This window comes from Lissotriton vulgaris, chromosome 7 (genome assembly GCF_964263255.1).
Source record: "Lissotriton vulgaris chromosome 7, aLisVul1.2, whole genome shotgun sequence".
NCBI classification, from domain to species: Eukaryota; Metazoa; Chordata; class Amphibia; order Caudata; family Salamandridae; genus Lissotriton; species Lissotriton vulgaris.
Window position 1 is genome coordinate 1745794453 of NC_141695.1, and position 26968 is coordinate 1745821420.

The 26968-nt window shown below is 45.3% G+C and overlaps 1 protein-coding gene across 1 annotated transcript in view; it reads right to left on the bottom strand.

Moving 5' to 3' along the window:
* Positions 1-26968, bottom strand: part of ATP1A3 (ATPase Na+/K+ transporting subunit alpha 3) — a 316872-nt gene that overhangs the window by 100178 nt on the left and 189726 nt on the right. Inside the window, exons 8-10 of the mRNA XM_086933041.1 lie at positions 19656-19924; positions 15472-15670; positions 11788-11897 (exon numbers count right to left, since the gene is read on the bottom strand). Coding sequence (XP_086789167.1) covers positions 11788-11897; positions 15472-15670; positions 19656-19924 — 578 coding nt within the window. The remainder of the gene's footprint in view (positions 1-11787; positions 11898-15471; positions 15671-19655; positions 19925-26968) is intronic.

A 26968-nucleotide genomic window follows, 5' to 3' on the forward strand; every position in this document is an offset into this window, starting at 1 on the left:
GGACTGCATGCAGCGTCCCCGCGCACGCTAACAGAGCGTGACTGGGAGCGGCTGGGTGCGGTCAGGTATTTAAACCGCACCCAGCCTTCTGGAAGGCGCTTTGCCTTCAGGTTTCCCTCGGAGAAGGTCGCGTCAGTAGGAGGAACTCACCTGAAGGAGAATTCTATCCTGGCAGGACTCCACGGCGATGCTTCTTATTTCCTGGAGATTGAAGTCTTAAGAACTAACTCTGAAAGCTAAGTACTTTTGCTAGATTTAAGGCGCCCTTCGCAAGAAAGGTTAATTTTTGGAACAATTACTTTGTGAAAGCCTTCACGAAGAAAGAGACTTCGGACATTCAAGGCCTAACAGTATTTTGAGGACTATTTGCCAGTTCATTATGTTTGTTAAATTGTGAAGAGAATTACAAAGAACTTTATGTTTGTAGAATTGAGAAGAGATTTACAAGGAACTTTTAGATTTTGTTTAAGAAATGTGTGATATAAGAAAGATACCTAGGATTTGGTGTGTCTTTGTTTAATGCTTCTTTTATAGCACAATTAACAAAAAGGAACAGAAACCCCGAGACCAAGAAGCAAAGGTTAATACCAAGTAAGTTTAGGAATGAGACAGAAAGAATGCAAAGGGCTTCTTAAAATAGTAATTAATCCTTCCTTTCTTTTATGTACATTTCCAGACGAACAAGCTGACATCACACCTGACAACCAACTATCCTAGAGGACATCTGACAACTCTATCACCACAACCCTACATCCCTACAAAGACATACTGGGCGAAGGCCTACAACTTGCTGATTGCAGGTAGGGGGATCTCTGAACAGCTTAACTAGGTTATAGGAGCTCTGATTAGATAGAGATTGTGGCGAAGGGGGCTAGGGAGGTTAGGAAAGTTGACTCCTAAATCAGAATACTAAAATCTTGGTGCTTGTTGCTTCGCAGGTCGACAGCAAGAACCAAAATCTTCTCTTCAACGCCCAGTACCGGCCCTCCTCCCTAATTTCTAGTTTAAAATCTTGCTGTTAATATTTAATTCAGTAAGTTTTAGTTAGTGATTTGGGAAGTTGGTCCCTTGCGTCCCTGCGAAATCATCCACGTCTTCCAAGAGAACTTCAGTCAAGACAAGGTAAGGGACGACGTGGTTAGCTTTGACAGAAGGCAAAGCCCACGTAGATAATTTCGCCCGGACGCAATGGATCAAGTAAATATGCAGGATTTGGCTGCAGTTTTAGAAGCTATTAGGCAGGATAATGCAGCCTTACGTAGAGATTTATCCTCTCTTCAGGACTCTATTCAGCAAAAACCAACCACTTTTCTGAGTCCCTCATCCAGTACAGATACCAAGACTCAGATCCAAGTGGTAACTCTGTTCCCCACTCCTTTAGCCCCACCAGAAAGATTTTATGGGGATTGTAATAAGTTTTCTGTATTTTTACAGCAATGTCACCTACATTTTATAGCCAAGACTACAGCCTTCCCGGACGATTCTTCTAGAGTAGCTTTTATGTTATCCTATATGGGAGGAGATGCTGCTCTTTGGTCAGTTCCTTTAGTAGAAAAGGACGACCGAATTTTGTATAATTTTAAGGATTTCGAGAGGGCCTTAAAGAAGATGTTTGCAAAACATCTTTTCGTTCAGTCTGCAGACAATGAGCTTCTAAGTTTAAAGCAGGGATCTTCGGATCTGATACATTACATATCCACCTTTAACCGTCTGGTTTTAGAGGCTGACTGGCCATATGACAAAAGAGTTTCTATCTTTTACAGAGGTCTAAGAGAGGAATTAAAGGACATGATTACTCAGATTCTTGAACCCCCAGAAGACATAAGCGAGTTCATTGAGTTAGTGGTAAAACTTAATCATCGTATTTCCGAACGAAAGGGAGAAAGAGGGAAAACTGAGCATAAAGTAGTTTTCTTTAAGGAAAGGTCAACCCCGAATCGAGAATCAGGTCCAAAATCTGACTCCGTCGAACCCATGCAAATTGGTTCGATCCGTGGACCTTTAACTAAGGAGGAGAAAGATAAAAGGCGACGTTTAAACCAGTGTTTGTATTGCGGAAAGACAGGACACTTCGTAAAAGAATGCCCTACTCGACCTAACAAGTTTAAAACCAAGACTTCCGATGTGGCCATCACACAGGAAAAGTCGGAAAACTAGTACACTCGGTAAAGGGAGAGGTCAGTTTATCGGGTGGTCTTTCTAGTTTGGCCTCAACTCTTCCCCCTGCAGGTTTCAGACACTTTTCAATCTTAGTAGAACTCCGAGATTTGCTTCCTAAATCTCAAACAAGAAAAGTGGAAGCCATTATAGATTCTGGGGCTACAGGTAATTTTATTGATTCCAAATTTTTCTTACAGTTGGGCTTTCAGTCTGTGTTTAAAGATCACCCAGAAACTGTCAGAGCAGTTGATGGCAAGGAATTGACTTCAGGGCTGGTAAACAGACAAACCGAACTTTTAGAGATGGATTGTTCTCCCATACATCGAGAAAGAATACAATTTGACATAATTGATGCCCCTCAATTCAAGATGATTTTAGGGATACCTTGGTTAATAAAACATAACCCAATCATAGATTGGGTAACCAGGTTAATTACCTTTAAGTCAACCTTTTGTACTGAGCAGTGCTTCCTAATCAATAGGTCCAAGGACATAGTTCAAGGTTTTGATTTCGGAATTGAATCACCCAATGTCCTGCTTTTGGAAGGGGTTCCATCGGTTTATAGCGACTTATCTGATGTGTTTGACAAAAGAAAAGCCAATACTCTACCTCCACATAGAGATTTCGACTGTAGAATAGATCTCGTGCCTGGAGCAACCTTACCCTGCAGTCGCATTTATGCTCTTACGGAGGCAGAAACCATTCACCTGAGAGCATACCTTGATGAGTATCTTGCAAATGGTTTCATTAGGCACTCTAAATCTCCAGTATCTTCAGCTCTTTTTTTCATTCCAAAGAAGGGAGGGGAATTGCGCACGTGCATAGATTATAGGCAATTAAACAACGTCACCATTAAGAACAGGTCCCCCTTACCCTTAATTCCAACACTTTTGGACCAAATTAAGAAAGCTAAGATTTATACAAAACTGGACTTGCGAGGAGCTTACCATTTAGTCAGGGTAAGAAAAGGAGACGAATGGAAGACGGCTTTCCGCACTAAGTTCGGTCTCTTTGAATACCAAGTCATGCCTTTCGGACTGTGTAACGCTCCTGCCGCCTTCCAGTTTTTTATAAACGAAGTGTTGCATGAGTTTATTGACATCTGTTGCGTAGTGTATATAGATGACATTCTCATCTACTCAGACACAGAGGAAGAACATGTACAACAGGTCCGCGCCATTCTTCAAAAACTACTCTCCAATTCTCTTTATGTTAAATTGGAAAAAAGTCTGTTTCATGCCTCCAAGGTGGACTTTCTGGGTTATATAATTAGTCCCGAAGGTATTGAAATGGATCCTAAAAAAGTTGAAGCAGTAACAACCTGGCCCAGTCCAACTTCTGTGAAGCAGATCCAAAGCTTCCTCCTAGGCTTCGCAAACTTTTACCGTAGGTTCATCCAGAACTTTTCTCAAATAATTACACCCATAACCAAGTTACTGAGAAAAGGAGTGAAATTCTTGTGGAACTCTGATGCTGAAGAAGCCTTCCAAATTTTAAAGAAGAGATTTACCATGGCCCCAATCTTGTGTCATCCAGACCCCAATCAACCGTTTATTGTAGAAGCAGATGCATCTCAATATACATTGGGAGGAATTCTTTCACAACGAAATTCCGATACAGGCCAAATGCACCCTATAGCTTACTTTTCCAGGAAAATGTCTGAAGCTGAACAGAACTATGCCATTGCCGATAAGGAATTATTAGCAATAAAGGCGGTTTTTGAAGAATGGCGCCACTACCTGTTAGGGGCCCGTCATCCTGTAACAATTTATACTGATCACCGTAATCTTCAAGCTCTAAGGTCTGTGAAAGCTCTGACTGCTAGACAGTTACGTTGGTCTATGTTCTTCAATGACTATACCTTTGTGATAACTTATCGCCCTGGGAAAGAGAACTTGAAAGCGGACGCTTTGTCTAGAATAGGTGATAAAGACCCAGAAAAACCTGAAATTATCCATCCTGTAATCCAGACTTCTTGTTTTCAGGGAAGTTTAACCACTAGTAACATTATTAATGATATTAAGGAGGCCTTGAAAGATACGGATGTTGAGATGTTGAAAAGAGATCATCCTTACCTCCTGGAGAAAGATAATTTGATGATGGTACATGGTTTGATTTACGTTCCTACTGAAAAGATTCAAAAATCCATAATTCAGCTTCACCACGATACAATGTTATCTGCCCATCCTAGCATTTTGAAGACCATGGAACTAATAAGACGAACCTTTTGGTGGCCTTTGATGTTCAAAGACATTCAGTTGTTTGTAGAAACTTGCAGTGTTTGCATTCAACATAAAACTTCTCATCAAGCTCCTAGTGGTTTGTTAATGCCTCTGCCTATCCCACCTCAACCCTGGCATACAATATCGCTAGATTTCATAGTTGAACTACCTGAAACCAAGAAGGGATTTAATACAATTTTAACTGTAGTGGATCAGTTCACAAGAATGGCCCATTTCGTTCCTTTAAAGAAACTTCCCACTGCCTTAGAGCTGGCTCATCTAATTATGTCACATGTGATCAGATTACACGGAATCCCATCAGTGGTCATTTCGGACAGAGGCTCCCAGTTTGTTTCTAAGGTTTGGCAAAAGTTGGGTACTTTGTTACAAATGGACGTTCGTTTGTCTTCTAGTTACCATCCCCAAACAGATGGTTTAACTGAGCGAACTAATCAGACAATCGAACAATATCTCCGATGTATGTTACCCAATGTTCCTGATGAATGGTCTGATCTTTTAAGCACCCTAGAGTTTGCTTATAATAACTCTGAACATTCATCTATCAAAATGTCTCCGTTCTTCTGCAATTTCGGATTCCATCCCAAAAGCATTCCTGAAAATTCTTTAAACTCTGATTCAGTACCTGCAATTTCTGACTATGTATCCAAAGTATTTTTTATCCAAGAAGAGGCCAAATTCAACTTGGCAAAGGCGAAAGAATCTCAGAAAGAGACCAAGGACAGACATCGATCTGAACAACCGCAATACCAAGTAGGTGAAAAAGTATGGTTGAGTACAAAAAATCTGAAACTTAGAGGAAATCGGAAATTCAATCCAAAGTTTATTGGTCCCTTTCCTATTGAGAAGATAATTAACCCGGTTTGTGTAAGGCTGAGTCTCCCTCATAAGTACTTGATTCACCCGGTTTTCCATGTCTCCCTGGTTAAGCCATTTCATCCCCAGACCCGCATCTCCAAATCCCCATCCCCCATCATGATTGATGATCACCCGGAATTCGAGGTTAAAACTATCTTGGATTCCAAGAGAGTTCGGGGAAAACTGTTTTACCTCATAGATTGGAAAGGTTATGGCCCAGAGGAAAGGTCATGGGAACCTTTAGACCATCTAAAAAACTCCCCTAGACTGATCCGACTCTTCCATCTAAGGCATCCTGAGAAACCAAAACCCATTTCAACCGTTCTGGGGGGGATCTTGAGGAGGGAGTACTGTCATGAATCCACTTACCCCTAGCACAGACTTACCCCTAACACACATATCCTAAGACATGTGCTGATATCCCCCTTATAAAAACCCACCCCTGTCCCGTGCTCCACGCACGCTTCTAGTCAGTGTGATTGGGTGCTTACATTTACATCTGCCTTATTACATGTTGGTCACCTTCTTAAGGTTTTGCTACTCTTGACTTTGCATGTGCCCCTTTTGCTAGTACACTGTAGTATTGCCTTGTAAGCTTGTTGAAGTTTTGGAGCTCAATTAATATGCTTTGTAGGCTCCGCTTGTGGCTCCGTGAAAGACAACGCCCTCGCGAAGGTCTTTCAGATCTCTCCCCGCATCCCTACACGCTGCCTTTTGGTGCGCGCTAGAACTGGGACTGCATGCAGCGTCCCCGCGCACGCTAACAGAGCGTGACTGGGAGCGGCTGGGTGCGGTCAGGTATTTAAACCGCACCCAGCCTTCTGGAAGGCGCTTTGCCTTCAGGTTTCCCTCGGAGAAGGTCGCGTCAGTAGGAGGAACTCACCTGAAGGAGAATTCTATCCTGGCAGGACTCCACGGCGATGCTTCTTATTTCCTGGAGATTGAAGTCTTAAGAACTAACTCTGAAAGCTAAGTACTTTTGCTAGATTTAAGGCGCCCTTCGCAAGAAAGGTTAATTTTTGGAACAATTACTTTGTGAAAGCCTTCACGAAGAAAGAGACTTCGGACATTCAAGGCCTAACAGTATTTTGAGGACTATTTGCCAGTTCATTATGTTTGTTAAATTGTGAAGAGAATTACAAAGAACTTTATGTTTGTAAAATTGAGAAGAGATTTACAAGGAACTTTTAGATTTTGTTTAAGAAATGTGTGATATAAGAAAGATACCTAGGATTTGGTGTGTCTTTGTTTAATGCTTCTTTTATAGCACAATTAACAAAAAGGAACAGAAACCCCGAGACCAAGAAGCAAAGGTTAATACCAAGTAAGTTTAGGAATGAGACAGAAAGAATGCAAAGGGCTTCTTAAAATAGTAATTAATCCTTCCTTTCTTTTATGTACATTTCCAGACGAACAAGCTGACATCACACCTGACAACCAACTATCCTAGAGGACATCTGACAACTCTATCACCACAACCCTACATCCCTACAAAGACATACTGGGCGAAGGCCTACAACTTGCTGATTGCAGGTAGGGGGATCTCTGAACAGCTTAACTAGGTTATAGGAGCTCTGATTAGATAGAGATTGTGGCGAAGGGGGCTAGGGAGGTTAGGAAAGTTGACTCCTAAATCAGAATACTAAAATCTTGGTGCTTGTTGCTTCGCAGGTCGACAGCAAGAACCAAAATCTTCTCTTCAACGCCCAGTACCGGCCCTCCTCCCTAATTTCTAGTTTAAAATCTTGCTGTTAATATTTAATTCAGTAAGTTTTAGTTAGTGATTTGGGAAGTTGGTCCCTTGCGTCCCTGCGAAATCATCCACGTCTTCCAAGAGAACTTCAGTCAAGACAAGGTAAGGGACGACGTGGTTAGCTTTGACATGAGACAGGCTGCAGGTACCAAATGACTTAAGCAAGATCATTTCTAAAAGTGGCATTTTCAGAATTGTAATTTAAAATCCGACTTCACCTTGAGTTAAGATTTTAAATTAGGATTCCAGAGACACCAAACATGTACCACTTCTATCTTCCCATTTGGGAATTATATATATAAAATGTAATATGGTAATCCCAATGTTATCCTATGGGCGATATAAGCATCACAGTAGTGTAGTGAAAAATAAATTTAAGAGTTTTTCATTACCTGGACATTTAAAACTAAAATGTGCATGTACAGCTTTTTAAATACATTGCACCCTGCCCTCTGGACTTTCCAGTACATACCTAGGGGCGACTTAAATGTATTCAAAATGAAGGTTTAGGCCTGGCAAGAGGTTTAACTTTGCAGGTCGACATGGTAGGTTAAAACTGCACACACGGGCTCTGCAATGTCAGGCATGATACATGTTTAAAAGGGCTACTTAAGTGGGCGGCACAATCAGTGCTGCACCCCACTAGTAGCATTTAATTTACAGTCCCTGGGCACAGTTAGTGCTTATTATTAGGGACTTACAAGTAAATTAATGGCAATGGTTGGCAGTGATAAAGTGCACAAGATCCTAAGGGGAGCCGAAACAGGAGGTCTGAACGCAAAAAGTTAGGGGGAACCGCTCCAAGGATGCCAGGTCTGACAGTTTCTTTAACGAGTGGTATTTGGATGAGAAGGATTCAGAGACCATTCACTTAAATGGGGATGCCCTTTTAATCTGCATGTTTATGTAGACAATCATATTTCTATTTTTTTGGAACCTTTCCAATGTAGATCTGACGCCTTCGCTGGAAAGTTCTGTTCTTCTGAATAAGGTAAGGAAAAGTTGCCTCTTATTCCCGCAGTCTGTGATGTCTTGTCTGTTCTCCATGTAGAACAAAGGGCATCAGAAAGAGGGTTCATTCTACTAGTGAGCAGGAGTAAAGCTGGAGGCCACTCAGGGTTTGTTCATTCAGATGACTCACTAAGACTGATGATCTGCTTTGTTGTAAAGATCTAGGGTGTGGGAAGTTGGCCTGGTATACGATGTCCACTATTCTAGTGGGCACCTTGCACCAGTCCAAATGACCCTCATTGATGGTAGGTTTAAAGACAACCTATATAGAAAGCTATCCTAGTGGTAGCTGTGGAGAGCAGCCTTTAGGCTAAATCTTGAAGGAATGTAAAGCAGCTTGTTTTACTAGTCTATAATCTCATGAATGACCAAATGAAAGGAGAACCGCACTAGGTTTATATATATAATATATGTATTTATTCTAAACACATCCCTCTAGTCTCTTTATGAGGCTAGAGGCAAAAGTAAATTCAGTAAACTTATTTTGCTCACAGTAAATTAGCACAATATATGTTGAGTCCTTGGGGCGTACCAAACCATATATTAAGAAAGTGGTATAAGAACCACAACTGACATAGATACCAGGCCTAGAGCCTTTAGAACTGCTGGGGCCACCAGGAACCACTCAAGGTAGTGACACAGGGGACCTAGGGGGACCCGTGCAGTGTCTAAACACATCCGTGAATCACCATTAACTTCTATGGGGAAAGTCGCGGTTGGAAAATTACAGATGAAGGACACTTAGAAGAGGACTTGGAGCAAACCCCTTTAGAACTAGGAGGTTCTAGAGTCAACACCCATGGGAGCATCAGAGTAGTCAAGTTACCTCACCCAGGGAAGCCGGGTGCATAGGTGCCTTTTTGTGACGGGTTTCGTCGTTGATTTCAATGGCAAGCTGCTGAAAAGTGCTGCAGCCGACCAAGTGCAAAGTGTCCGAGTGGATCCACGCCTGGATCAGAGTAGTGAAGAACCTGAAAGCAGAGGGGACAGAGTCTGGGTCACTTGCCAGTGACCAGGAAGGTGATGAGAAGATGCCAACCGATGTCAGGTGATTTCAGGAGAAGAAGGTAAAATTTGACTCTTCAGCCAAGAGGACCAGGAGGCGTAAAGGACAACCAGGAGCTGGATTTGAGCTGTCCCACAAAGGATGTCGAGTGCTGCGGCGTCGGTTTTCAGATTGGACCTAACAAGCCTTGGCAACAGCAACCCATGCAAAAAACAAAGATTGACTTTGGTGCAGACCAGCAAGGTCTGAGGGACTCACCCTTTGGAGGGCAGTCAGGGCATGTCTCGAGCAACCAGGAAATTTCAAGAAACAGAAGAGTTACCTTCATGAGCACTCACCAGTCGATGGACCAGGGATACCGAAGGGGCTTCAAGCGGAAATGCTCGAAGAGAGGCCACGGAACAATTGTAGAGTGTAGGCCCACAATCTTCAGTGCAGATGGTGCTCGGTGCTTGGACTATAAGTAGCCCAATGCACAACTTTCAGAAAGTACGGGAAGTTGATGCACTAGCAAATGTGCACAGTGTCCAGGAGTTCCGGTCCCACGTCACTCATGAGGGCTGTGGGTCTCAGCTTAGCTGAGATCTCGTTTCACCCTCTGAGAAGTCTGGAAGTCCATGTGCTGAGTCACAAATCCATCGAGATCCGGTGGGAGCCTTGGAAATGCTTCTTTGGTGCCTGTTTGAACACGGGAGTCGTTCCTTGACCCCGAGGGAGATTCTTCCGTCTTTTAGTCGATGTAGAATGTCGAAGTTCCAGGATATATGTTGCAGAGTTTCGTCCAGATGTAATCTGAAGTCCTAAGGACTGGGTTCCCATACTTATACTAAGTTAGGGGGTTGGACATACTCTGGGGACCCACCTATGGGAGGATCTGGGAAGGGGGGTACATCCCTTTCCCTTTGACCAGTTTCAAGCCAGAGCAGGGGCTGAGTGCCCCTGCAACCGGTTTGAACTGGGATACGCACAGGGACACCAAGTGTGCCTCCAACACTGTCTGAAAAGCATTCTATGAATGCACCCACCCAGCCCCAATACACTATAGCCTGTCTGGGAGGTGGTTACATCTCCCTGTGACAGGATACCTATGGCAGCACAGGCCTCCCCTACCAGAATTTTGGTCAGCACCAGTAGGCCAGACTCGTGTCTGTGGCTGCTGCATCCATTTGTGAGGCAAGGGCTCTTTTAAGCTATTACGGTTAGGTCAGTGTGTACATGTCTCTCCCTCTAGAAGGGTGGAATTCTACCCCCGCCTCCAGGACTGGCGGGGGGGGGGGGTTGGATTCCAGAATGTTTGATACCAAACATGACATGTTTACATGCAGCCATTTCTAAGTTAGCATTTACCTCGAGGTTGTAATGCACTTAAGACTATATGGTTTGGCTGCATCACAGAACAGCTACAGAGCATAGATTCCCAAAGCTGCAGAGGGGTCCTGCTCATGCATGGGCACCCTCTCACACAAAACCAAGCACTCTGCCTTCAGGATTGATAAGGCCTATCATAGGGGTGACTGATAGGTTTATATGTATCAATGATTAAAGGTAGATATAGGTAACCTATATCTTAGTAAGGGGTGCATGCACCACCTTACCCAGACTTCAGTAGCAGACCTGTGGTGCCATTTTGGAAGGCTTCCCAAGGGTGGCATAATACATGCTTCAGCCACTGGTAGGCCTCGGGGGTACCTATGCCCTTAGTACCTACAGTACCATATACTAGGAACTCACAAGGGTAACCTAGGGGCATATTATCAAGGAATTTATCTCTGCTTTTTTGGCTTTAAAGGCCAAGAAAGCGGAGATAAAATTATCTCCCTATCAGCAACAGGGTGCTAACACGCAAATTTGCATGTTAGCACCCTCTTTCTCTACGCTTCCCCTTGCATTTATAATGAGATGCAAAGGGGGCGTTCCAGAGAAAAATAATCTGAGAAATGTTGTTAAGCGACATTTCTCCTATTATCAAGGATATCGCTAACCCTGTTAGTGATAAAAAAGCAGTGCTAACCGCGGTTAGCGCTGCTTTTTTTACACCTGGTATTTTCCTGACTAAGCCATGATATCCTACGGAAGGTGGATATCATGGCTAAGTTTGTGAGCCCCTATCATCAAGCTAACGCCAAACTTCGAGAGATTATCATTGGTTTTCCAGCGATAATCTCTCATTTGGCAGTTAACGTGAGGATTTTTATCACTTCTGAGATAAACGTTGCTAATAGCAAGTTATTGCAGCGATAATTTCCGGCGATGCTTAGCGATAAAAAAATCGTTGCACAGCCTAGTTAGCAATAAATATCGCTACTCGTTGGTAATATGCCCCTTAGAAACCAATCAGGAGTGTACCTAATGTACATGCAATCAATTTAGAGAGGAAGCAGCTAGGCTGGGGTCCTGGTTAGTAGGATCTGATCGATGGTGGCAGAGTTAGAACCAGGAAAGACCACAGTATAAAAGGTTGCGGATGTTCACAACATTTTGAGTACGCCACTTGTAACATGCTGAGAAGCAGACCCCGTCCCCCCACGTAAGGTCAATATAAGATGTGCGCACTTGGAACGTACTTTCCTTCTGGGGCACATATCCAGTGTCCAAATGGAGTGGCAGAAAAGTAAGCAGTAAAACTCTTGAATGAGCCTGTCTAGTTCTATATCACGATTTTGGGAAAACCAAGGGAGATCAGCGGAAAACCACAGTTGCGCCCTCGCTTGCACTCCAGCTCCCCCACATACACCCCCACCTGAGAGTGGGTTTGGTACCTTCATCACAGGGATGTCCTCGTTGAAGGCTTTGAAGACAGCTCGGTTGCAGAGGCCAGCAATGCGGGACAGTGCCGCCCAGGTGGCAGAACTCTTATCAAAAGAAGCACCTGTGTAAACAGAGGGGGAGAGACATCAGTTAGGCTCCCTCCTACATTGTTACTCTCCAGTTCACTTCCATCGCTTACAATAGACTTAATTTTATCCTGTGTCTGATTCTCCTCTCCTCACATGGAACTTCTTCTATTCCGTGCGTGAGAGTTTATCTCTTCAGCTGGCCTTCCTTCTATCCCGTGTCAGATGTCCCTCTATTCAGCTGGCCTTCTTTCTATCATAATCTCTGGTGGTTCCTCACTCTCCTGCCTCTCACTCCCCTTCCTGACCTTCTTTCTGCCTTATGTCTGATATCCCTCTTCAGCTGGCTTTCATTCTGTTTTGTTTCTGATGTTCCTCTATTCAGCTGATCTTCCTTCTGTCCTGCATCTAATTGTCCCTCTCTTCAGCTAGTCTTTCCTCTATGCTCTGTCTTATAATCCTCTATGCTGTGTCTGATGGTTTTATCCTGTTCATCTGTCTGGTGCCCCTCACCTCACCAGGCCTTCCTTCAATCCAGTGTCTGTTATCTCTTGCTTTAGCTGGCGTATCTTCTGTCCTTCCTTCTATCCAGTGTCTGATGTCCCTCTCTTCAGCTGGCCTTCCTTCTATCCAGTGTCTGATGTCCCTCTCTTCAGTTTTCCTTCCTTCTATCCTTAGTCTGATGTCCCTCTCTTCAGCTGTCCTTCCTTCTATCCTGTGTCAGATGCCCCTCTCTTCAGCTGTCCTTCCTTCTATCCTGTGTCAGATGTCCCTCTCTTCAGCTGTCCTTCCTTCTATCCTGTGTCTGATGTCCCTCTCTTCAGCTGTCCTTCCTTCTATCCTTAGTCTGATGTCCCTCTCTTCAGCTGTCCTTCCTTCTATCCTGTGTCAGATGCCCCTCTCTTCAGCTGTCCTTCCTTCTATCCTGTGTCAGATGTCCCTCTCTTCAGCTGTCCTTCCTTCTATCCTGTGTCTGATGTCCCTCTCTTCAGCTGTCCTTCCTTCTATCCTGTGTCTGATGTCCCTCTCTTCAGCTGTCCTTCCTTCTATCCTTTGTCTGATGTCCCTCTCTTCAGCTGTCCTTCCTTCTATCCTGTCTATGAGCCCCTCTCTTCATTCAGTGCCCCATCTGTCCTGTGCCTCCTGGTCCTCTCTTCAGCTGGCCTTCCTTCTATCCCGTGTCTGATCTCCCTCTCTTCAGCTGTCCTTCCTTCTATCCTGTGTCTGATGTCCCTCTCTTCAGCTGTCATTCCTTCTATCCTGTGTCTTGTGTCCCTCTCTTCAGCTGGCCTTCCTTCTATCCGGCGTCTGATGTTCCTCTCTTCAGCTGTCCTTCCTTCTATCCTGTGTCTGATCTCCCTCTATTCAGCTGTCCTTCCTTCTATCATGTGTCTGATATCCCTCTCTTCAGCTGTCCTTCCTTCTATCCTGTGTTTGATGTCCCTCTTTTCAGCTGACCTTCCTTCTATCCTGTATCTGATCTCCCTCTCTTCAGCTGTCCTTCCTTCTATCCTGTGTAAGATGTCCCTCTCTTCAGCTGTCCTTCCTTCTATCCTGTGTCTGATGTTCCTCTCTTCAGCTGGCCTTCCTTCTATCCTGCGTCTGATCTCCCTCTCTACAGCTGTCCTTCCTTCTATCCTGTGTCTGATGTCCCTCTCTTCAGCTGTCCTTCCTTCTATCCTGTGTCTGGTGTCCCTGTCTTCAGCTGGCCTTCCTTCTATCCTGCGGCTGATGTTCCTCTCTTCAGCTGTCCTTCCTTCTATCCTGTGTCTGATCTCCCTCTCTTCAGCTGTCCTTCCTTCTATCCTGTGTCTGATATCCCTCTCTTCAGCTGTCCCTCCTTCTATCCTTTGTCTGATGTCCCTCTCTTCAGCTGTCCTTCCTTCTATCCTGTGTTTGATGTCCCTCTCTTCAGCTGGCCTTCCTTCTATCCTGTATCTGATCTCCCTCTCTTCAGCTGTCCTTCCTTCAATCCTGTGTCGGATGTCCCTCTCTTCAGCTGTCCTTCCTTCTATCCTGTGTCTGATGTCCCTCTCTTCAGCTGTCCTTCCTTTTATCCTGTGTCTGATGTCCCTCTCTTCAGCTGGCCTTCCTTCTATCCTGTGTCTGATCTCCCTCTCTTCAGCTGTCCTTCCTTCTATCCTGTGTCTGATATCCCTCTATTCAGCTGTCCCTCCTTCTATCCTTTGTCTGATGTCCCTCTCTTCAGCTGTCCTTCCTTCTATCCTGTGTTTGATGTCCCTCTCTTCAGCTGGCCTTCCTTCTATCCTGTATCTGATCTCCCTCTCTTCAGCTGTCCTTCCTTCAATCCTGTGTCAGATGTCCCTCTCTTCAGCTGGCCTTCCTTCTATCCTGTGTCTGATCTCCCTCTCTTCAGCTGTCCTTCCTTCTATCCTGTGTCAGATGTCCCTCTCTTCAGCTGTCCTTCCTTCTATCCTGTGTCTGATGTCCCTCTCTTCAGCTGTCCTTCCTTCTATCCTGTGTCTGATGTCCCTCTCTTCAGCTGTCCTTCCTTTTATCCTGTGTCTGATGTTCCTCTCTTCAGCTGGCCTTCCTTCTATCCTGTATCTGATCTCCCTCCCTTCAGCTGTCCTTCCTTCTATCCTGTGTCAGATGTCTCTCTCTTCAGCTGTCCTTCCTTCTATCCTGTGTCTGATGTCCCTCTCTTCAGCTGTCCTTCCTTCTATCCTGTGTCTGATGTCCCTCTCTTCAGCTGTCCTTCCTTCTATCCTGTATCTGATCTCCCTCTCTTCAGCTGTCCTTCCTTCTATTCTGTGCCAGATGTCCCTCTCTTCAGCTGTCCATCCTTCTATCCTGTGTCTGATGTCCCTCTCTTCAGCTGTCCTTCCTTTTATCCTGTGCCTGATGGCCCTCTCTTCAGCTGTCCTTCCCTGTACCCTGTCTATGAGCCCCTCTCTTCATTCAGTGCCCCATCTGTCTTGGGCCTCCTGGTCCTCTCTTCTGATGGCCTTCATGCTATGTGATGTCTGGTGCTTCAATTAAGGTAGGGAGTAGTTCACGAAGTAGCGCTACGCGAAGCTACGTGAAGTGCACTTCGTACTACGCGAACTTCACGTAGCACTACGCGAGCTGCGTAGTAGCATGTTCGCACTGTGCAAGATGTGTTTTCAATGATTGCACAGTGCGGACAAGCATCCGGCACTGTGCAATCATTGAAAACAGCATCCTGCACAGTGCGAGCTGTAGTTTTCTGCTGCTCGAGTAGATTATTACTCGAGCTGCAGCTTTGTCAATGCGGACTGGTAGTTTCTCATTGAGATTGGTCGCAAGCATGTGCAACCACTCACAATGAGAAACCTTACCTTCCCGCGTTGAGAATCTCGCCGGGATGTCATTTTGCTTGCTCGCGGTCGCGAATATAACGTTCAGGACCGCGAACAAGCAAAAAATGAGCGCTGCACTACGCTACACTGCACTATGCGTGTTCGCACTGTGCTACGTGCAGCTCGCGTAGTGCGAAGTTGCGCAAACTTCGCAAACTCCGCGAGCGTAGCGTAGTGCCTTACCCAGGGTTAGCTTCAATCCTCTTCTTTTGAACCCCCTTGCTCCCCATGTCTGAGGGTGGTATTGCCAGTGGTCAGGGCTTACCGGACTGATCCTCCGTGGTGTCGGCTTCCAGGATCTGGTTGTCGAACCACATGTGCGCCACCGTCATGCGGTTCTGGGTGAGGGTGCCCGTCTTGTCCGAGCAGATGGTGGAGGTGGACCCCAGGGTCTCCACCGCTTCCAGGTTCTTCACCAGGCAGTTCTTGCGGGCCATTCGCTTGGCGGTCAGGGTGAGACAGACCTGGACAAAGAGAAAGAGAGTTGGAGAGCAGAAGACTGACTCCTCTCACCCAAGGGCCCTCATATGTGCTCACTTGTTGCACCCCTCCCATGTTAAGCATTTAAGCAAGCTGTGGTTTGCAGCCAAGGAGCCTTGAATGTGTGACCACTGGGCAATATTTAACGATGCTTGGTTGTTGTCCCTAGCATTCTACTAGGCTGAAGTTACACCCAAACTACACCCCTCCCATAATAAAGGTGCCTGTTGTTGTACCCTCACTAGACGCTGGGAAGACTGGTGGTTTACAGGAAGGAGCTTTCAGCGAGGCCACAGCATGAAATGCTTGTTTCCTGGGTCTGCCTTGCTTGTCCTTGCAGCAGCCTTTGGAGAAATGCCTTTAAGACCTCAGGGCATCTCACATTTGCCTGAGGAATGGAAGTCTTCTATATTGAGGCCAGAGTCTGGCTTGACTGCCCGAGAAGTTATCACAGCTCTTTTAGGGACAGCATCTGGGATCCAAGTGTGTTTGGTCCAATCAGTATGTTTGTATGTATATGTGTATGTATGTGTGTATGTAGGTATGTATGCATGTATGCATGTATGTACATAAATATGTATGTATATATGCATGTATGTATGTTTGTATGCATGCAAGTATGTATGTAGGTATGTATGTATGCATGTATGTATGCATGTATGTATGCAGTCATGCATGCATGCATGTATGTAGGTATGCATGCATGCATGTATGTATGTATGTATGTAGGTATGTATTTATGCATGTATGTATGTAGGTATGTATGCATGTATGTATGTAGGTATGTATGCATGTATGTATGTAGGTATGTATGCATGCATGCATGCATGCATGTATGTATGTATGCATTTATGTATGCATGTTTGCATTCATGTATGTATGTAGGTATGTATGTATGCATATATGTATGCATGTATTGTATTGTATTGTATTGTAATTGCATTTATATAGTGCTTACTACCCCTGACAATGCGTTGAAGCACTTTTTCGGCGAGTAGCATACTACTCCGGGACCCATAGAGGATTAGTGTTGAATTAGTATAGTGAAACATGCAAGTACATTTTAAGTGGTGTATAGGTTAGTCAGTTATTTGTATTTGGACCGATAGCAGAAGGATAGAGGAGGACAAAGGTTTGTATTTATATAGCGCTTGTTACCCCTGATGGGGTGTTGAAGCACGCTACTCCGGTAGCCCATGAAGGATTAGTGGTGAATTAATACGGTGAAATATGAAAGTAATTTCAATGGTGGATATTAGTCTGTTACTTGGAGTGAGAAGGATAGCGGAGGGATAAAAGGGGAAGAAAGGTTTGCATTCATATAGCACTAGTTACCCCTGATGGATGTTGAAGCGCTTTTCTGGCGAGTAGCACGCCACTCTGGAACTCATAAAGGATTAGTGTTGAAAATTAGTATAGTAAAAATGAAGTAATTTGAGTAGTAGATATGTTATTCACTTATTTGGGTAGAGAAGGGTAGGTGGCAGGATAGTGAAGAGAAAGAGGTTTGTAATTATATAGCACTTGCTACCCCTGATAGGGTTTTGAAGCGCACGTAGCACGCTACTCTGGAACCCATCAGGATTAGTGTTGAATTAGTATGATAAAACATTAAAGTAATTTTAGTGGTGTAAATGTTAGTCAGTTATTTGGAGTGAGAAGGGTTGAGGAGGGGTAGAAAAGAGGGAAGAGTTTAGAAAGGTTTGTTTTAGGGATCGGAGTAGTAAAAAGAGGTGTCAGATGATGCAAGGAGGGATAGACTAGGAGAGAGTCTAGAAAGGGTTATTTCGGAGATCATAGTAGTGGTATGGGGTTTGGGATCAATGAGAGGGTGGGTGTAGAGGATATATTGATAGATGTATAGGATGAGAGATAGGGTAGTGCATTGGATGCAGGTATGTATGCATGTATGTATGTATGTATGCAGGTAGGTATGTATGCATGTATGTATGCATGTAGGTATGTATGCATGCATGTATGTATGTAGGTATGATGTGTGCATGTATGCATGCATGTATGTAGATATGCATGCATGTATGTAGGTATGTGTGCATGCATGTATGTAGGTATGTATGTATGTATGTATGCATGCATGCATGTATGTATGCATGTATGCATGCATGTATGTATATAACATTTGGTGTTTGCATCCCTTGTTTCTTTTGTAGACATGCTGTAGAGGAGTTTGCTTCCTTAATGTCTTTTGTAGAGCTGCAATAAAAGGATGCGCACTGTTGTGATCAGTGAGAGGTATTATTTTTCAAGGAAACACATCTTTCCACTTGCCTGGTCTCCCACCCGTCTCTCTCCACAAGATCTGGATAGGGAGTGGCTATCCAGAGTCAGTTTCTCTTAATTTCACAAAGAAGGCGATTGACATCCTGTTGCTGTGTCCCGGAACGCTGGGTATCAGCCTGGGAACGCGAAGCACACTTCTCGGGGTTCTGGGGTAGGCAGTGGGAGCTGGGAGTTCATGTCGCTTTCATCTATCTGTATAATCTCCCTGCCCCTAGAGCGCATGCTCGTAGGTTCCTTTTCATCCCTGCTTTCAGCCTTTGCCACAGTTCTTTCCTCTTTCTCTTTCTCCTTATTTCCCCCTTTGCTGCATTTCTCCCTCTTGTTCTGGGTCAAAGTCTAATGATTGAAAATACGTTCCGGTCCCCAAAAAAGAGTCCTGGTGACCCCCCTGCCTCTCCCATCCCCAAGCTTGAATGAAGCCCTGCGTAGGTCTGTACGCTGTGTGATCTGATCTGGGTCCATTCTGTGGGAGGAAGGGGCCATGATGAGGGAGACGAGGAAGTGCCATTGGACCAAGACAAGGAAGCAAGCCATCCACTTTGGGTCTGGCGAGCCATTGGATGGGGTGACTGAGGCTTGTCGCCTTGGTGTGAGTAAGTTCTTGGATGGGAGGGATACAGGCTTGTTGATGAGATTGGGGGATCCATAGCTAGGTGAAGAGCTGACAAACACGCACCAGTGTTAAACACTTCAGGGCAGATTTACAAGCCCCTTTTGCCACTTTTGCGTCACCTTAACAATGTTGAAAGTGACTCAATAGTAGCGCAAGGGCCTTGTAAATCTGCCCCTAGCTACTAAGAAGTTGGAGTAAGACGTGAGACCCTGAGGGATTTCATGAAAAGACCCAGCGGTGGTGTGAGTGCCAGGGGCGAGGTTGATTTAGGGGCGGGGTCTTAACTCTGGATAGGGGGGTTGTGTGATAGCTCCATTGTTTATGATGGAAGGCTGCATGATGTTGGCAGTGCCTTCCCCTCTGATGCAAGTATTGTTTGTTCACTCAGCGCTGTAGTTGCCTGTGCTAGAGGTGTAGTATCTCGATGCAATGTGGGGTGATCCAGGCTAGAAGCTATCTGTTGTGTTTCATATAGAACAGGATGGTGATGGACAGGGGGAGGTGTAAAGCGCGGATTGAGGCGGCTGCACCCAACATCCCTGGAGATCAGTGATCAGAATGGAGAGAGTGGGGTGCACTTTGTGTAGGTGCCAAGGTGGAGTCTGGGCACATGGGCCTCTGACCATCACAAACCATCTACAATTGTTGAGTTTGGTGAGAAGTAGGTGTGCACAGGTAAGATAGACAAGCATGGTGGGATGTATAAGGGGGCAGCTGAGAAATGTTGAATGTGTCTGCAGAAAGGAGTGCGTTTGGGGGGTCAATAACATAAGAGTCACAGCGTGAGAGGGGGAGTTGCTGGGCCAGTACCCCAAACCCACAAGGAATCAGGGACCCGGTCACCACTAGGACAACCCTTCAGGTTAACGTGGTCTAGGAAGCGTGGATGGATTGCGGCTTCTGGAGCGGTTGGATGAGAGAACAGTCACTCACACCCCTCAGTCTGGGCCCATGGGGAGTGTAGCTATGTATTCTTCTTGGGATGGTAACTGGGGACCCTCAAGCCCACCGACCCCTGCACACGAGCTTCATCCTGTGTATGGTGTAAGGTGACGTACCGTGACCGTGGCGAGCAGTCCCTCGGGCACGTTAGCCACAATGATGCCGATGAGGAAGATGACGGCCTCCAGCCAGGAGTAGCCCAGGATGAGGGAGAGGACGAAGAAGGAGACCCCCAAGAAGACGGCCACGCCTGTGATCAGGTGGATGAAGTGTTCAATCTCCTTGGCAATGGGCGTCTTGCCCACTTCCAGCCCAGACGCTAGCGTGGCAATGCGACCCATCACAGTGCGGTCACCCGTGGCGATCACCACGCCACGCGCCGTCCCTGCACATGAAGACAAAATGAGATATCAGTGAGTGCAGATGGATAAAAGGAGGGACAATGTGCACAGCCAGATGTTCCTGAGAGCAGAAGGACCATACTAAGGGATTAGAGCTGCAAATGAGTGCATGTAGTCCACGTACAGGAGAAATAAGCTGGAAAGTGCTGTCTATTATATATATATATATTTCTTAAAGCTCTGTTACTCACGACAGGCCATCCTGGTGCTGAAAGAGATGGTAATGCATTTAGACACATCAGCCACAAATCAGGTGAGCTTCAAATGAAACAATAATGATCAGAGATTGATCACTTCAGGGTGAGATAAGCTATAAACTGAGACATTATTGATCAAAGATGGACCCGCTATTGTGAGAAAAACTAGGAAGCAAGACCTTCACAAGTGCTGACAGAGCAGCTAAAACGAAGCTAAGCTGTAAGCTGAGGCATCCACGAGCAATGGTGAACAGGCTGTAGATGATGGAGGTTATGAGCGGAATTTGCGTAGTCACCCTACGCAAAGCTCCGCTAAACGGTAAATGCTGTTTTTGTGCTCGGGGGGAAATATCTTGTGAACACGCACTTTGAAAGCGAGAACAAGCAAAAAACTCTGCGAAGCCGCAGATCACAGAATTATTAGCGATTCCGCGTTCTCCACTGAACACGAAATTACCCAAATTCCGCAAATTCCGCAAGCGCAATGGAATTTACCCCCCAGGCCTAGACTGAAAAGCTAGACACTAATCAGGCAAACCAGGACACATGTGGGTGAAATGAGCTGGTAAATGCAGCGGCAATGAGTGCAGACGAGTCAGCGATAGGTGAGATAAGCTGCAAAAGAAGAGGTTACTGAGCACAGGTGGACAATACAAAAGTGAAATGGGTGCATAACAGATCACTACTAAGCCCCTGCGAAGGAAGCATAACTGTCATGGGTGCATAGCAGATCACTACTGAGCCCCTGCGAAGGAAGGATAAGTGTCATGAGTGCATAGCAGATCACTACTGAGCCCCTGTCAAGCAAGCATGACTGTCATGGGTGCATAGCAGATCACTACTGAGCACCTGGGAAGGAAGCATAAGTGTCATGGGCGCATATCAGATCACTACTGAGCACCTGGGAAGGAAGCATAAGTGTCATGGGCGCATATCAGATCACTACTGAGCACCTGGGAAGGAAGCATAAGTGTCATAGGTGCATAGCAGATCACTACTGAGCACCTGGGAAGGAAGCATAAGTGTCATGGGTGCATAGCAGATCCCTACTGAGCACCTGGGAAGGAAGCATAAGTGTCATGGGCGCATAGCAGATCCCTACTGAGCACCTGGGAAGGAAGCATAAGTGTCATGAGTGCATAGCAGATCCCTACTGAGCACCCGTGAAGGAAGCATAAGTGTCATGGGTACATAGCAGATCACTATTGGGGACCGATGAATGAGACAGACGTGAAATGGGTGTATAGCAGATCCCTACTGAGCACAGATACCCATCTCACTTATGTCTCGTCCACAGCTGCTCAAAAGTGATCTGCTATGCACCCATGTCACTTATGTCTGGTCAATCATGTACTCCACTTGTGCTCTGGGTCCTGGTTTGCAGATGGCGTTGGATAAAGCAGCCTCAGTAGCAGATATTGGCAGGACCCACGCTGACAGGCTGGTCGTAGGACACTTGGGATCTGCACTCCTGCACCATTGATACCTGCCTGACTGCTGGACTGACCTTGGCTGATGGCGGTGGGAATAGAGGGGGCCACACAGGTGACATATGGGAACAGTCCAGCCTGAACTGCCTGCAGGTCCTCCTTGGACCAGAAACAAAGTTTTGGGGCATCACCCCTCATCAGCCAGGCTAGCTTGACTCCAGTGGTATGGTAAGCATAGTGAGCAAAAGAAGAATGCCTTTAACCCGGATCTATTGAATAGGGGTGAGTGTTTGGAAAGTTTCAGCGCTCCGTCCATCATCCTGTTATGTTTGCTATGTTCACCCTAAGTTGGCAGGGTATGCCCAGACATGGGTCCCATGCTTTCTGTACCACTGGATTCAAGCTATCCTGGCTGATGAGTGATGAAACCTCGAAACCGGTCCCAGGAGGCTTGTTTCCAGTTGAGGGAGTGCCTGGCTTGGGAGTTCGGGTTGGACTGTTTCCATAGGGAGACGGGTCAAGACTGATTTGCATATGGCTGGGTCGAAAATGGGGAGGCGTGGTGAGCAAAAGAACAATAGATTTAACCGAGATCTCTTGCCCATGGTAATTGTGTGATTTATTCAGCATTCCCTCTGTCATTTGTTGCTGCAGCATTTTTTGCCCTAAGTGCGACGGGTATGCCCAGACATAGGTCTCTTGCTTGCTGTGCCACTGGATTCAAGCTATCCTGGCTGATGAAGGGTGATACCCAAAAACCGGTCCCAGGATGCAGGATGCTTGTTCCAGGGAGGACCTGGCCTGGCAGTTCAAGCTGAACTGTTCCTACAAGAAGCAGGGTCAAGAGTGATTTGCATATTGCTGGGTCCGAACTGGGGTGGCATAGTGAGCAACAGAACGATGGATTAAACACACCTCTCTTGACTTGGTTTGGGTGTTTGAAAAGTTTCAGCACTCCAACCATCATCTTGTTCTGTCTGCTTTGCACTTCATTTATAGCGGGCAGTTGTGTGGACCAACTGCCAGCACAGCAAAGACACAACTAAGGCAAGCCTGTCTGCGCCTTTCTGCCCTCAGTGCCAGCCATGGTGCCCATTTGTCCAAGAATGGTCAGAGCCTTTCTTCACCCCTTCTGAACTTCGCTTCTTAAGGCAGAAGCCACCTTGTCCAGGCAGGTCTGAGTCACCAGGCCGGACCCTGTCCCCACTCCTTCACCACTGCACCATCCCCCTACCCGGCTCGGTTAGGTCTTTCAAAGACACACTTCTACCTTCTTGTTGCTCCAAAAAACCTAATAATGGGGTCGGGATAAGAGCTCTACTCTGCAATATAAGATCACTGCACAAAAACGCCCAGCACATACATGACATGCTGAGTCAGGACATGGTCAATATATTCATCCTCACTGAAACATTGACGTCCGATAGTTCAGTGCCGATTGCCATTCCGGCCACATATTCCATATTACACAGCGACAGAGTGGGACGATGAATACTACTAATACATTGAACCCACTACCCCCTGGAGGCCACTACCCCCTGGAGGTCCAGAGGGGTGAGTTTCCAAGACCTTACATTGAGGGGTCATCTTTGGGAGTCCATGTATGGACTTGTTTTAACAAAGGGAGAGGACTACACTTAGTCTTTCCCTCTCATTACCGGTACACAGCTAAAGTTTGAACAGCTGGTTGATTGGTAAGTACATACAACTACATGGCGTAGTAGCTATACACATAGTAACTGGCTCTCTCACCATTTTGCAGATGTTCCTTGAATAAAGAACTCTTTCCGGGCTTGGAGGAGTTAATAGATTTAATCTTGTGAATTCCCAACCACCAAGGGTAAGTACCCCAAGTGTAAGGCGGCTCACACATTGTACTTTTTATTCCACACCATACTAATAGGAATTTCATTTTATTTGAATCGGCTGTCGCACTTCCTTCTTTGTCCTGAAGAAGACCCTACTTGATGTATCTACAAACACATATATATTCAGGGTCGAAACATAGACGTACAACCATCTCATGTCCTGGCTCACTATAGCAATTCATTTAAGAAATGGGACTAGCTAAAGTGAAAGACCTAGAAAGGATGGAGAATATATGTTATTGTCTTGTTTATTGTTTGAATTAAAAAAATTACGCTTTTGCACTATATGTCACAGCATTCACCCATTGAATTGTCTGTGTATTTTTTATTAGGTTTTCTTTAGGAGACAGCCCCCATTTTGATTAAAATTGTTTACACAATTGGTGAGAAAAATAGAAAAACAGAACAAATAATCTAATAAATATATATTTTTGATACAAACGGACTAAGGTGTGGTACATTTATAAAAGTCTAGTACAATATCCCTATTGATTGTGAAAGAAATAATCAAGTTCTGACCCAGTACCCAGTGGTACTTCCCAACGGAACCACTTGTAGCTTTATAACTATCAACCCAGGTTCAGAGGGATACAGGGTGACCCCATTGATCTTAACGACTTGCACAAACGGCCGATACCATTTCACCCATTAGTTAAAAAATAAAAAGCAATGGTAGATTCCTTACATTCTGCGTCCCCCGACTCCATGGGCACCAGTGGACCCATGGTGCGGCAGGAGGTTTTGTCTACCCCTAGCGCCTCTCCTGGCAGGAGTTCGCTCCTATCTCTCTGGAGGCATCTGCCCAGGCCCTCGGTACATGCAACACTGTGTCCCTGGGTGACCCATGTCCCCCACACATCCTCATTTCCAACAGAGCTGCAATCAACCCCACTCTATCCCGGCTGTCAAACCTGTCCATCCTGATGTCTACAGTTCCTAGCTGCTGGAAACAGGCCATTTTAATTCCCCTCTTTAAAAACCCATCAGCTGACAAATTCAATCTGTCCAACTTCAGGCCAATCTCTTTGCTGCCAGCCTTTGCCAAGATATCAGAGAAGCTTATTAACTGGCAACTCTCTGCTTTCTTGGATCAGAATAAGGGCCCCCCTCCCAGTCTGGCATTCTCCCTGGCTTTAGCACTGAGACTACTCTGTTGAAGATTGCTGACACCATTAGGCTTACAGTGGATCAGGGCAAGCCGGTGGCCGCGATTCTTCTTCAAGTGTCCGCAGCTCTCGACACTGGCTTGCACCCTATACTCCTTCAGCGTCTAGGCAACGTAGGAGTTTGTGGCCCTACGTTGGCCTGGTCCGGCACGTTCCTGGCCGGCAGACATCAATCCCTATGGATGGCTCCATTTACGTCTGAACTGACACCCCTGGGTTTTCAGATACCCCCAAGGGTCTGTATTAAGTCTCCAGCTATTCAATGTTCATATGAGTCCCACTGGCGACCCTTGTAGAATCGTACGGCATACAACGAGTTTTGTATGCCAATGATACACAACTGCTCCTCCCCCTATATAAAAAGGCCCCTAATATGTTGAGCAATTTCAAGGCTTGCAACGTCAGCAGAACCAACATTTTGCTGTTGGGGATTCCACCTCCCAACTGGGATAATTCCATTTCCCAGCCGGGATAATCACATCTGGCCTAATGGTTTTGAGAGGTGTGCTAGGAGGAAGCTCTCCCTGAAACCAGGATGCTTGAGCAAAATGTAATCTACTGCGGTGAGCACTGGGTATTTGTATGTAACCTGATTGGATGATTGTCTGCCCAATCTCTTTGATGAGTTGCATCTGGTCGTTCTGCATGTTGTCATATGACGCTTTTAAAACATAGAAAAGGAAAAAAGACTATTCCGAATTGACTCAAGGTTTAAATGAAGTTGTTGCAGTTTAGTCGAATGATTTTTTGCAACCAAGAAAAATGACTTCGACAGGCCTGCTGAACAAAGACTAGATACCCAGTGCTCACCGCAGTTGCTTCAGACCACGGAGCAGCATGGAGGTCCTGGACGGATGAGGAAGCATCATTGTATACGTAAGTTTGACATTGGCCAAGTCGTTAAATCGCCCAGCTAAAGATATCTAAAGAGGAGGCTTGGACTCCTAAAAAAAACACATTTTTTAATCTTCCGAGCATAGCCAATCAGCTCTACTTGTTTTTCACAGAGATTGAAATACTCAAGAACCCTCCCCCACCCTGGCCCTAGCTCACGTGGCACGGCAAACAAAAAAAACAGTGTATGTGTTCCTTTTTGACCTGAATTTTACAGCCTTTGGTTTTGTTGCAAAAGCCTATTTTTCCTCGATGTATGCGTGAGTGAATGTTGGCCTCAGACAAAAGTGTGCATTTATATTAAGTGATGTCTATTTCTTAACAAACCCATGAAATTACACTCCATGAGAGAAATGTGGGTTAATGGCATAATATTGGCCTGATATGCTTGAAAAAAAGAGAAAAATATATCAAGAAAAATATATCACAAGTATGTACTATTTCACGAAATGAACAAGATCTACATGATACAAGTATTTTTTACAAGTATTTTTTAGAAATAATATCCACGCTATGATGATGCGTCATACTGACAACCAACCGGTTGTTGATTCAGTTTTGTTGCTTTCTTTCCTTTCTCTCCACAGGTACCAATTTGGTAAAAGTTGTTTAGGGGGTCATTCTGCCACCTAATTCTCTTCTTTTTATCAGTTGACCAGCCTATTTTTGCGGTCAGCTAGTTGTGAAATGATAGGCATATAATACATATAACTATTATCTCTGAGTGCAGTAGGGATCACAATAGGTCCTGATGAGTAAAGCAGTAGGGGACTGCTTACGAAACATGTCGACCGAGTAGAGAGTATAACTACTCACACTTACTCTCTTCTTCCCCTTTTTAACGTTTCCAGCCAGAGATAGGAATAACGTTTCTTTTTCTACTAACCAGGGAATTTTTAAACATTTTATATTGATCTGCACCTTCTCCCTACCACTCTTATCACCCTCACCAATTACACCTATAGTCTATCCACACAATATCAAGTGTTCCCACGTAGTCGTAGGTCGTAGCATGCCCCGCCCCGTAGAGGGACGGGAAGACCCCTATGATGAAGCATGACACTATGGGATTCATAGTGTGTGAGGGGTATTTTAAAAACACTTACAGCTAGATTCATCATTGTCCCGTTTTGCGAGTCCTTAATAACGATTATTAAGGAATCGCTATTAAGGACTTGCAAAACGAGATTCATGTAGAAATCGCTAAAAAAATTGCGATCCTACAGCTTCCTTATTCGCGATTAGCAAATTGCTAATCGCAAATAAGGAATAACTCCCCATTCATTCCTACGGGCCTAAAGGCCCATAGGAATGAATGGGGAGACATTCCTTATTTGCGATTAGCAATTTGCTAATCGCAAATAAGGAAGTGATTTCAAGGGTGCCAGGGTGTCCAAAGGACACCCTGTAGCACCCCTGAAATGTAATTTTAGACTAATGTTGCGCACACACATGTCCAAAGGACATGTGTGT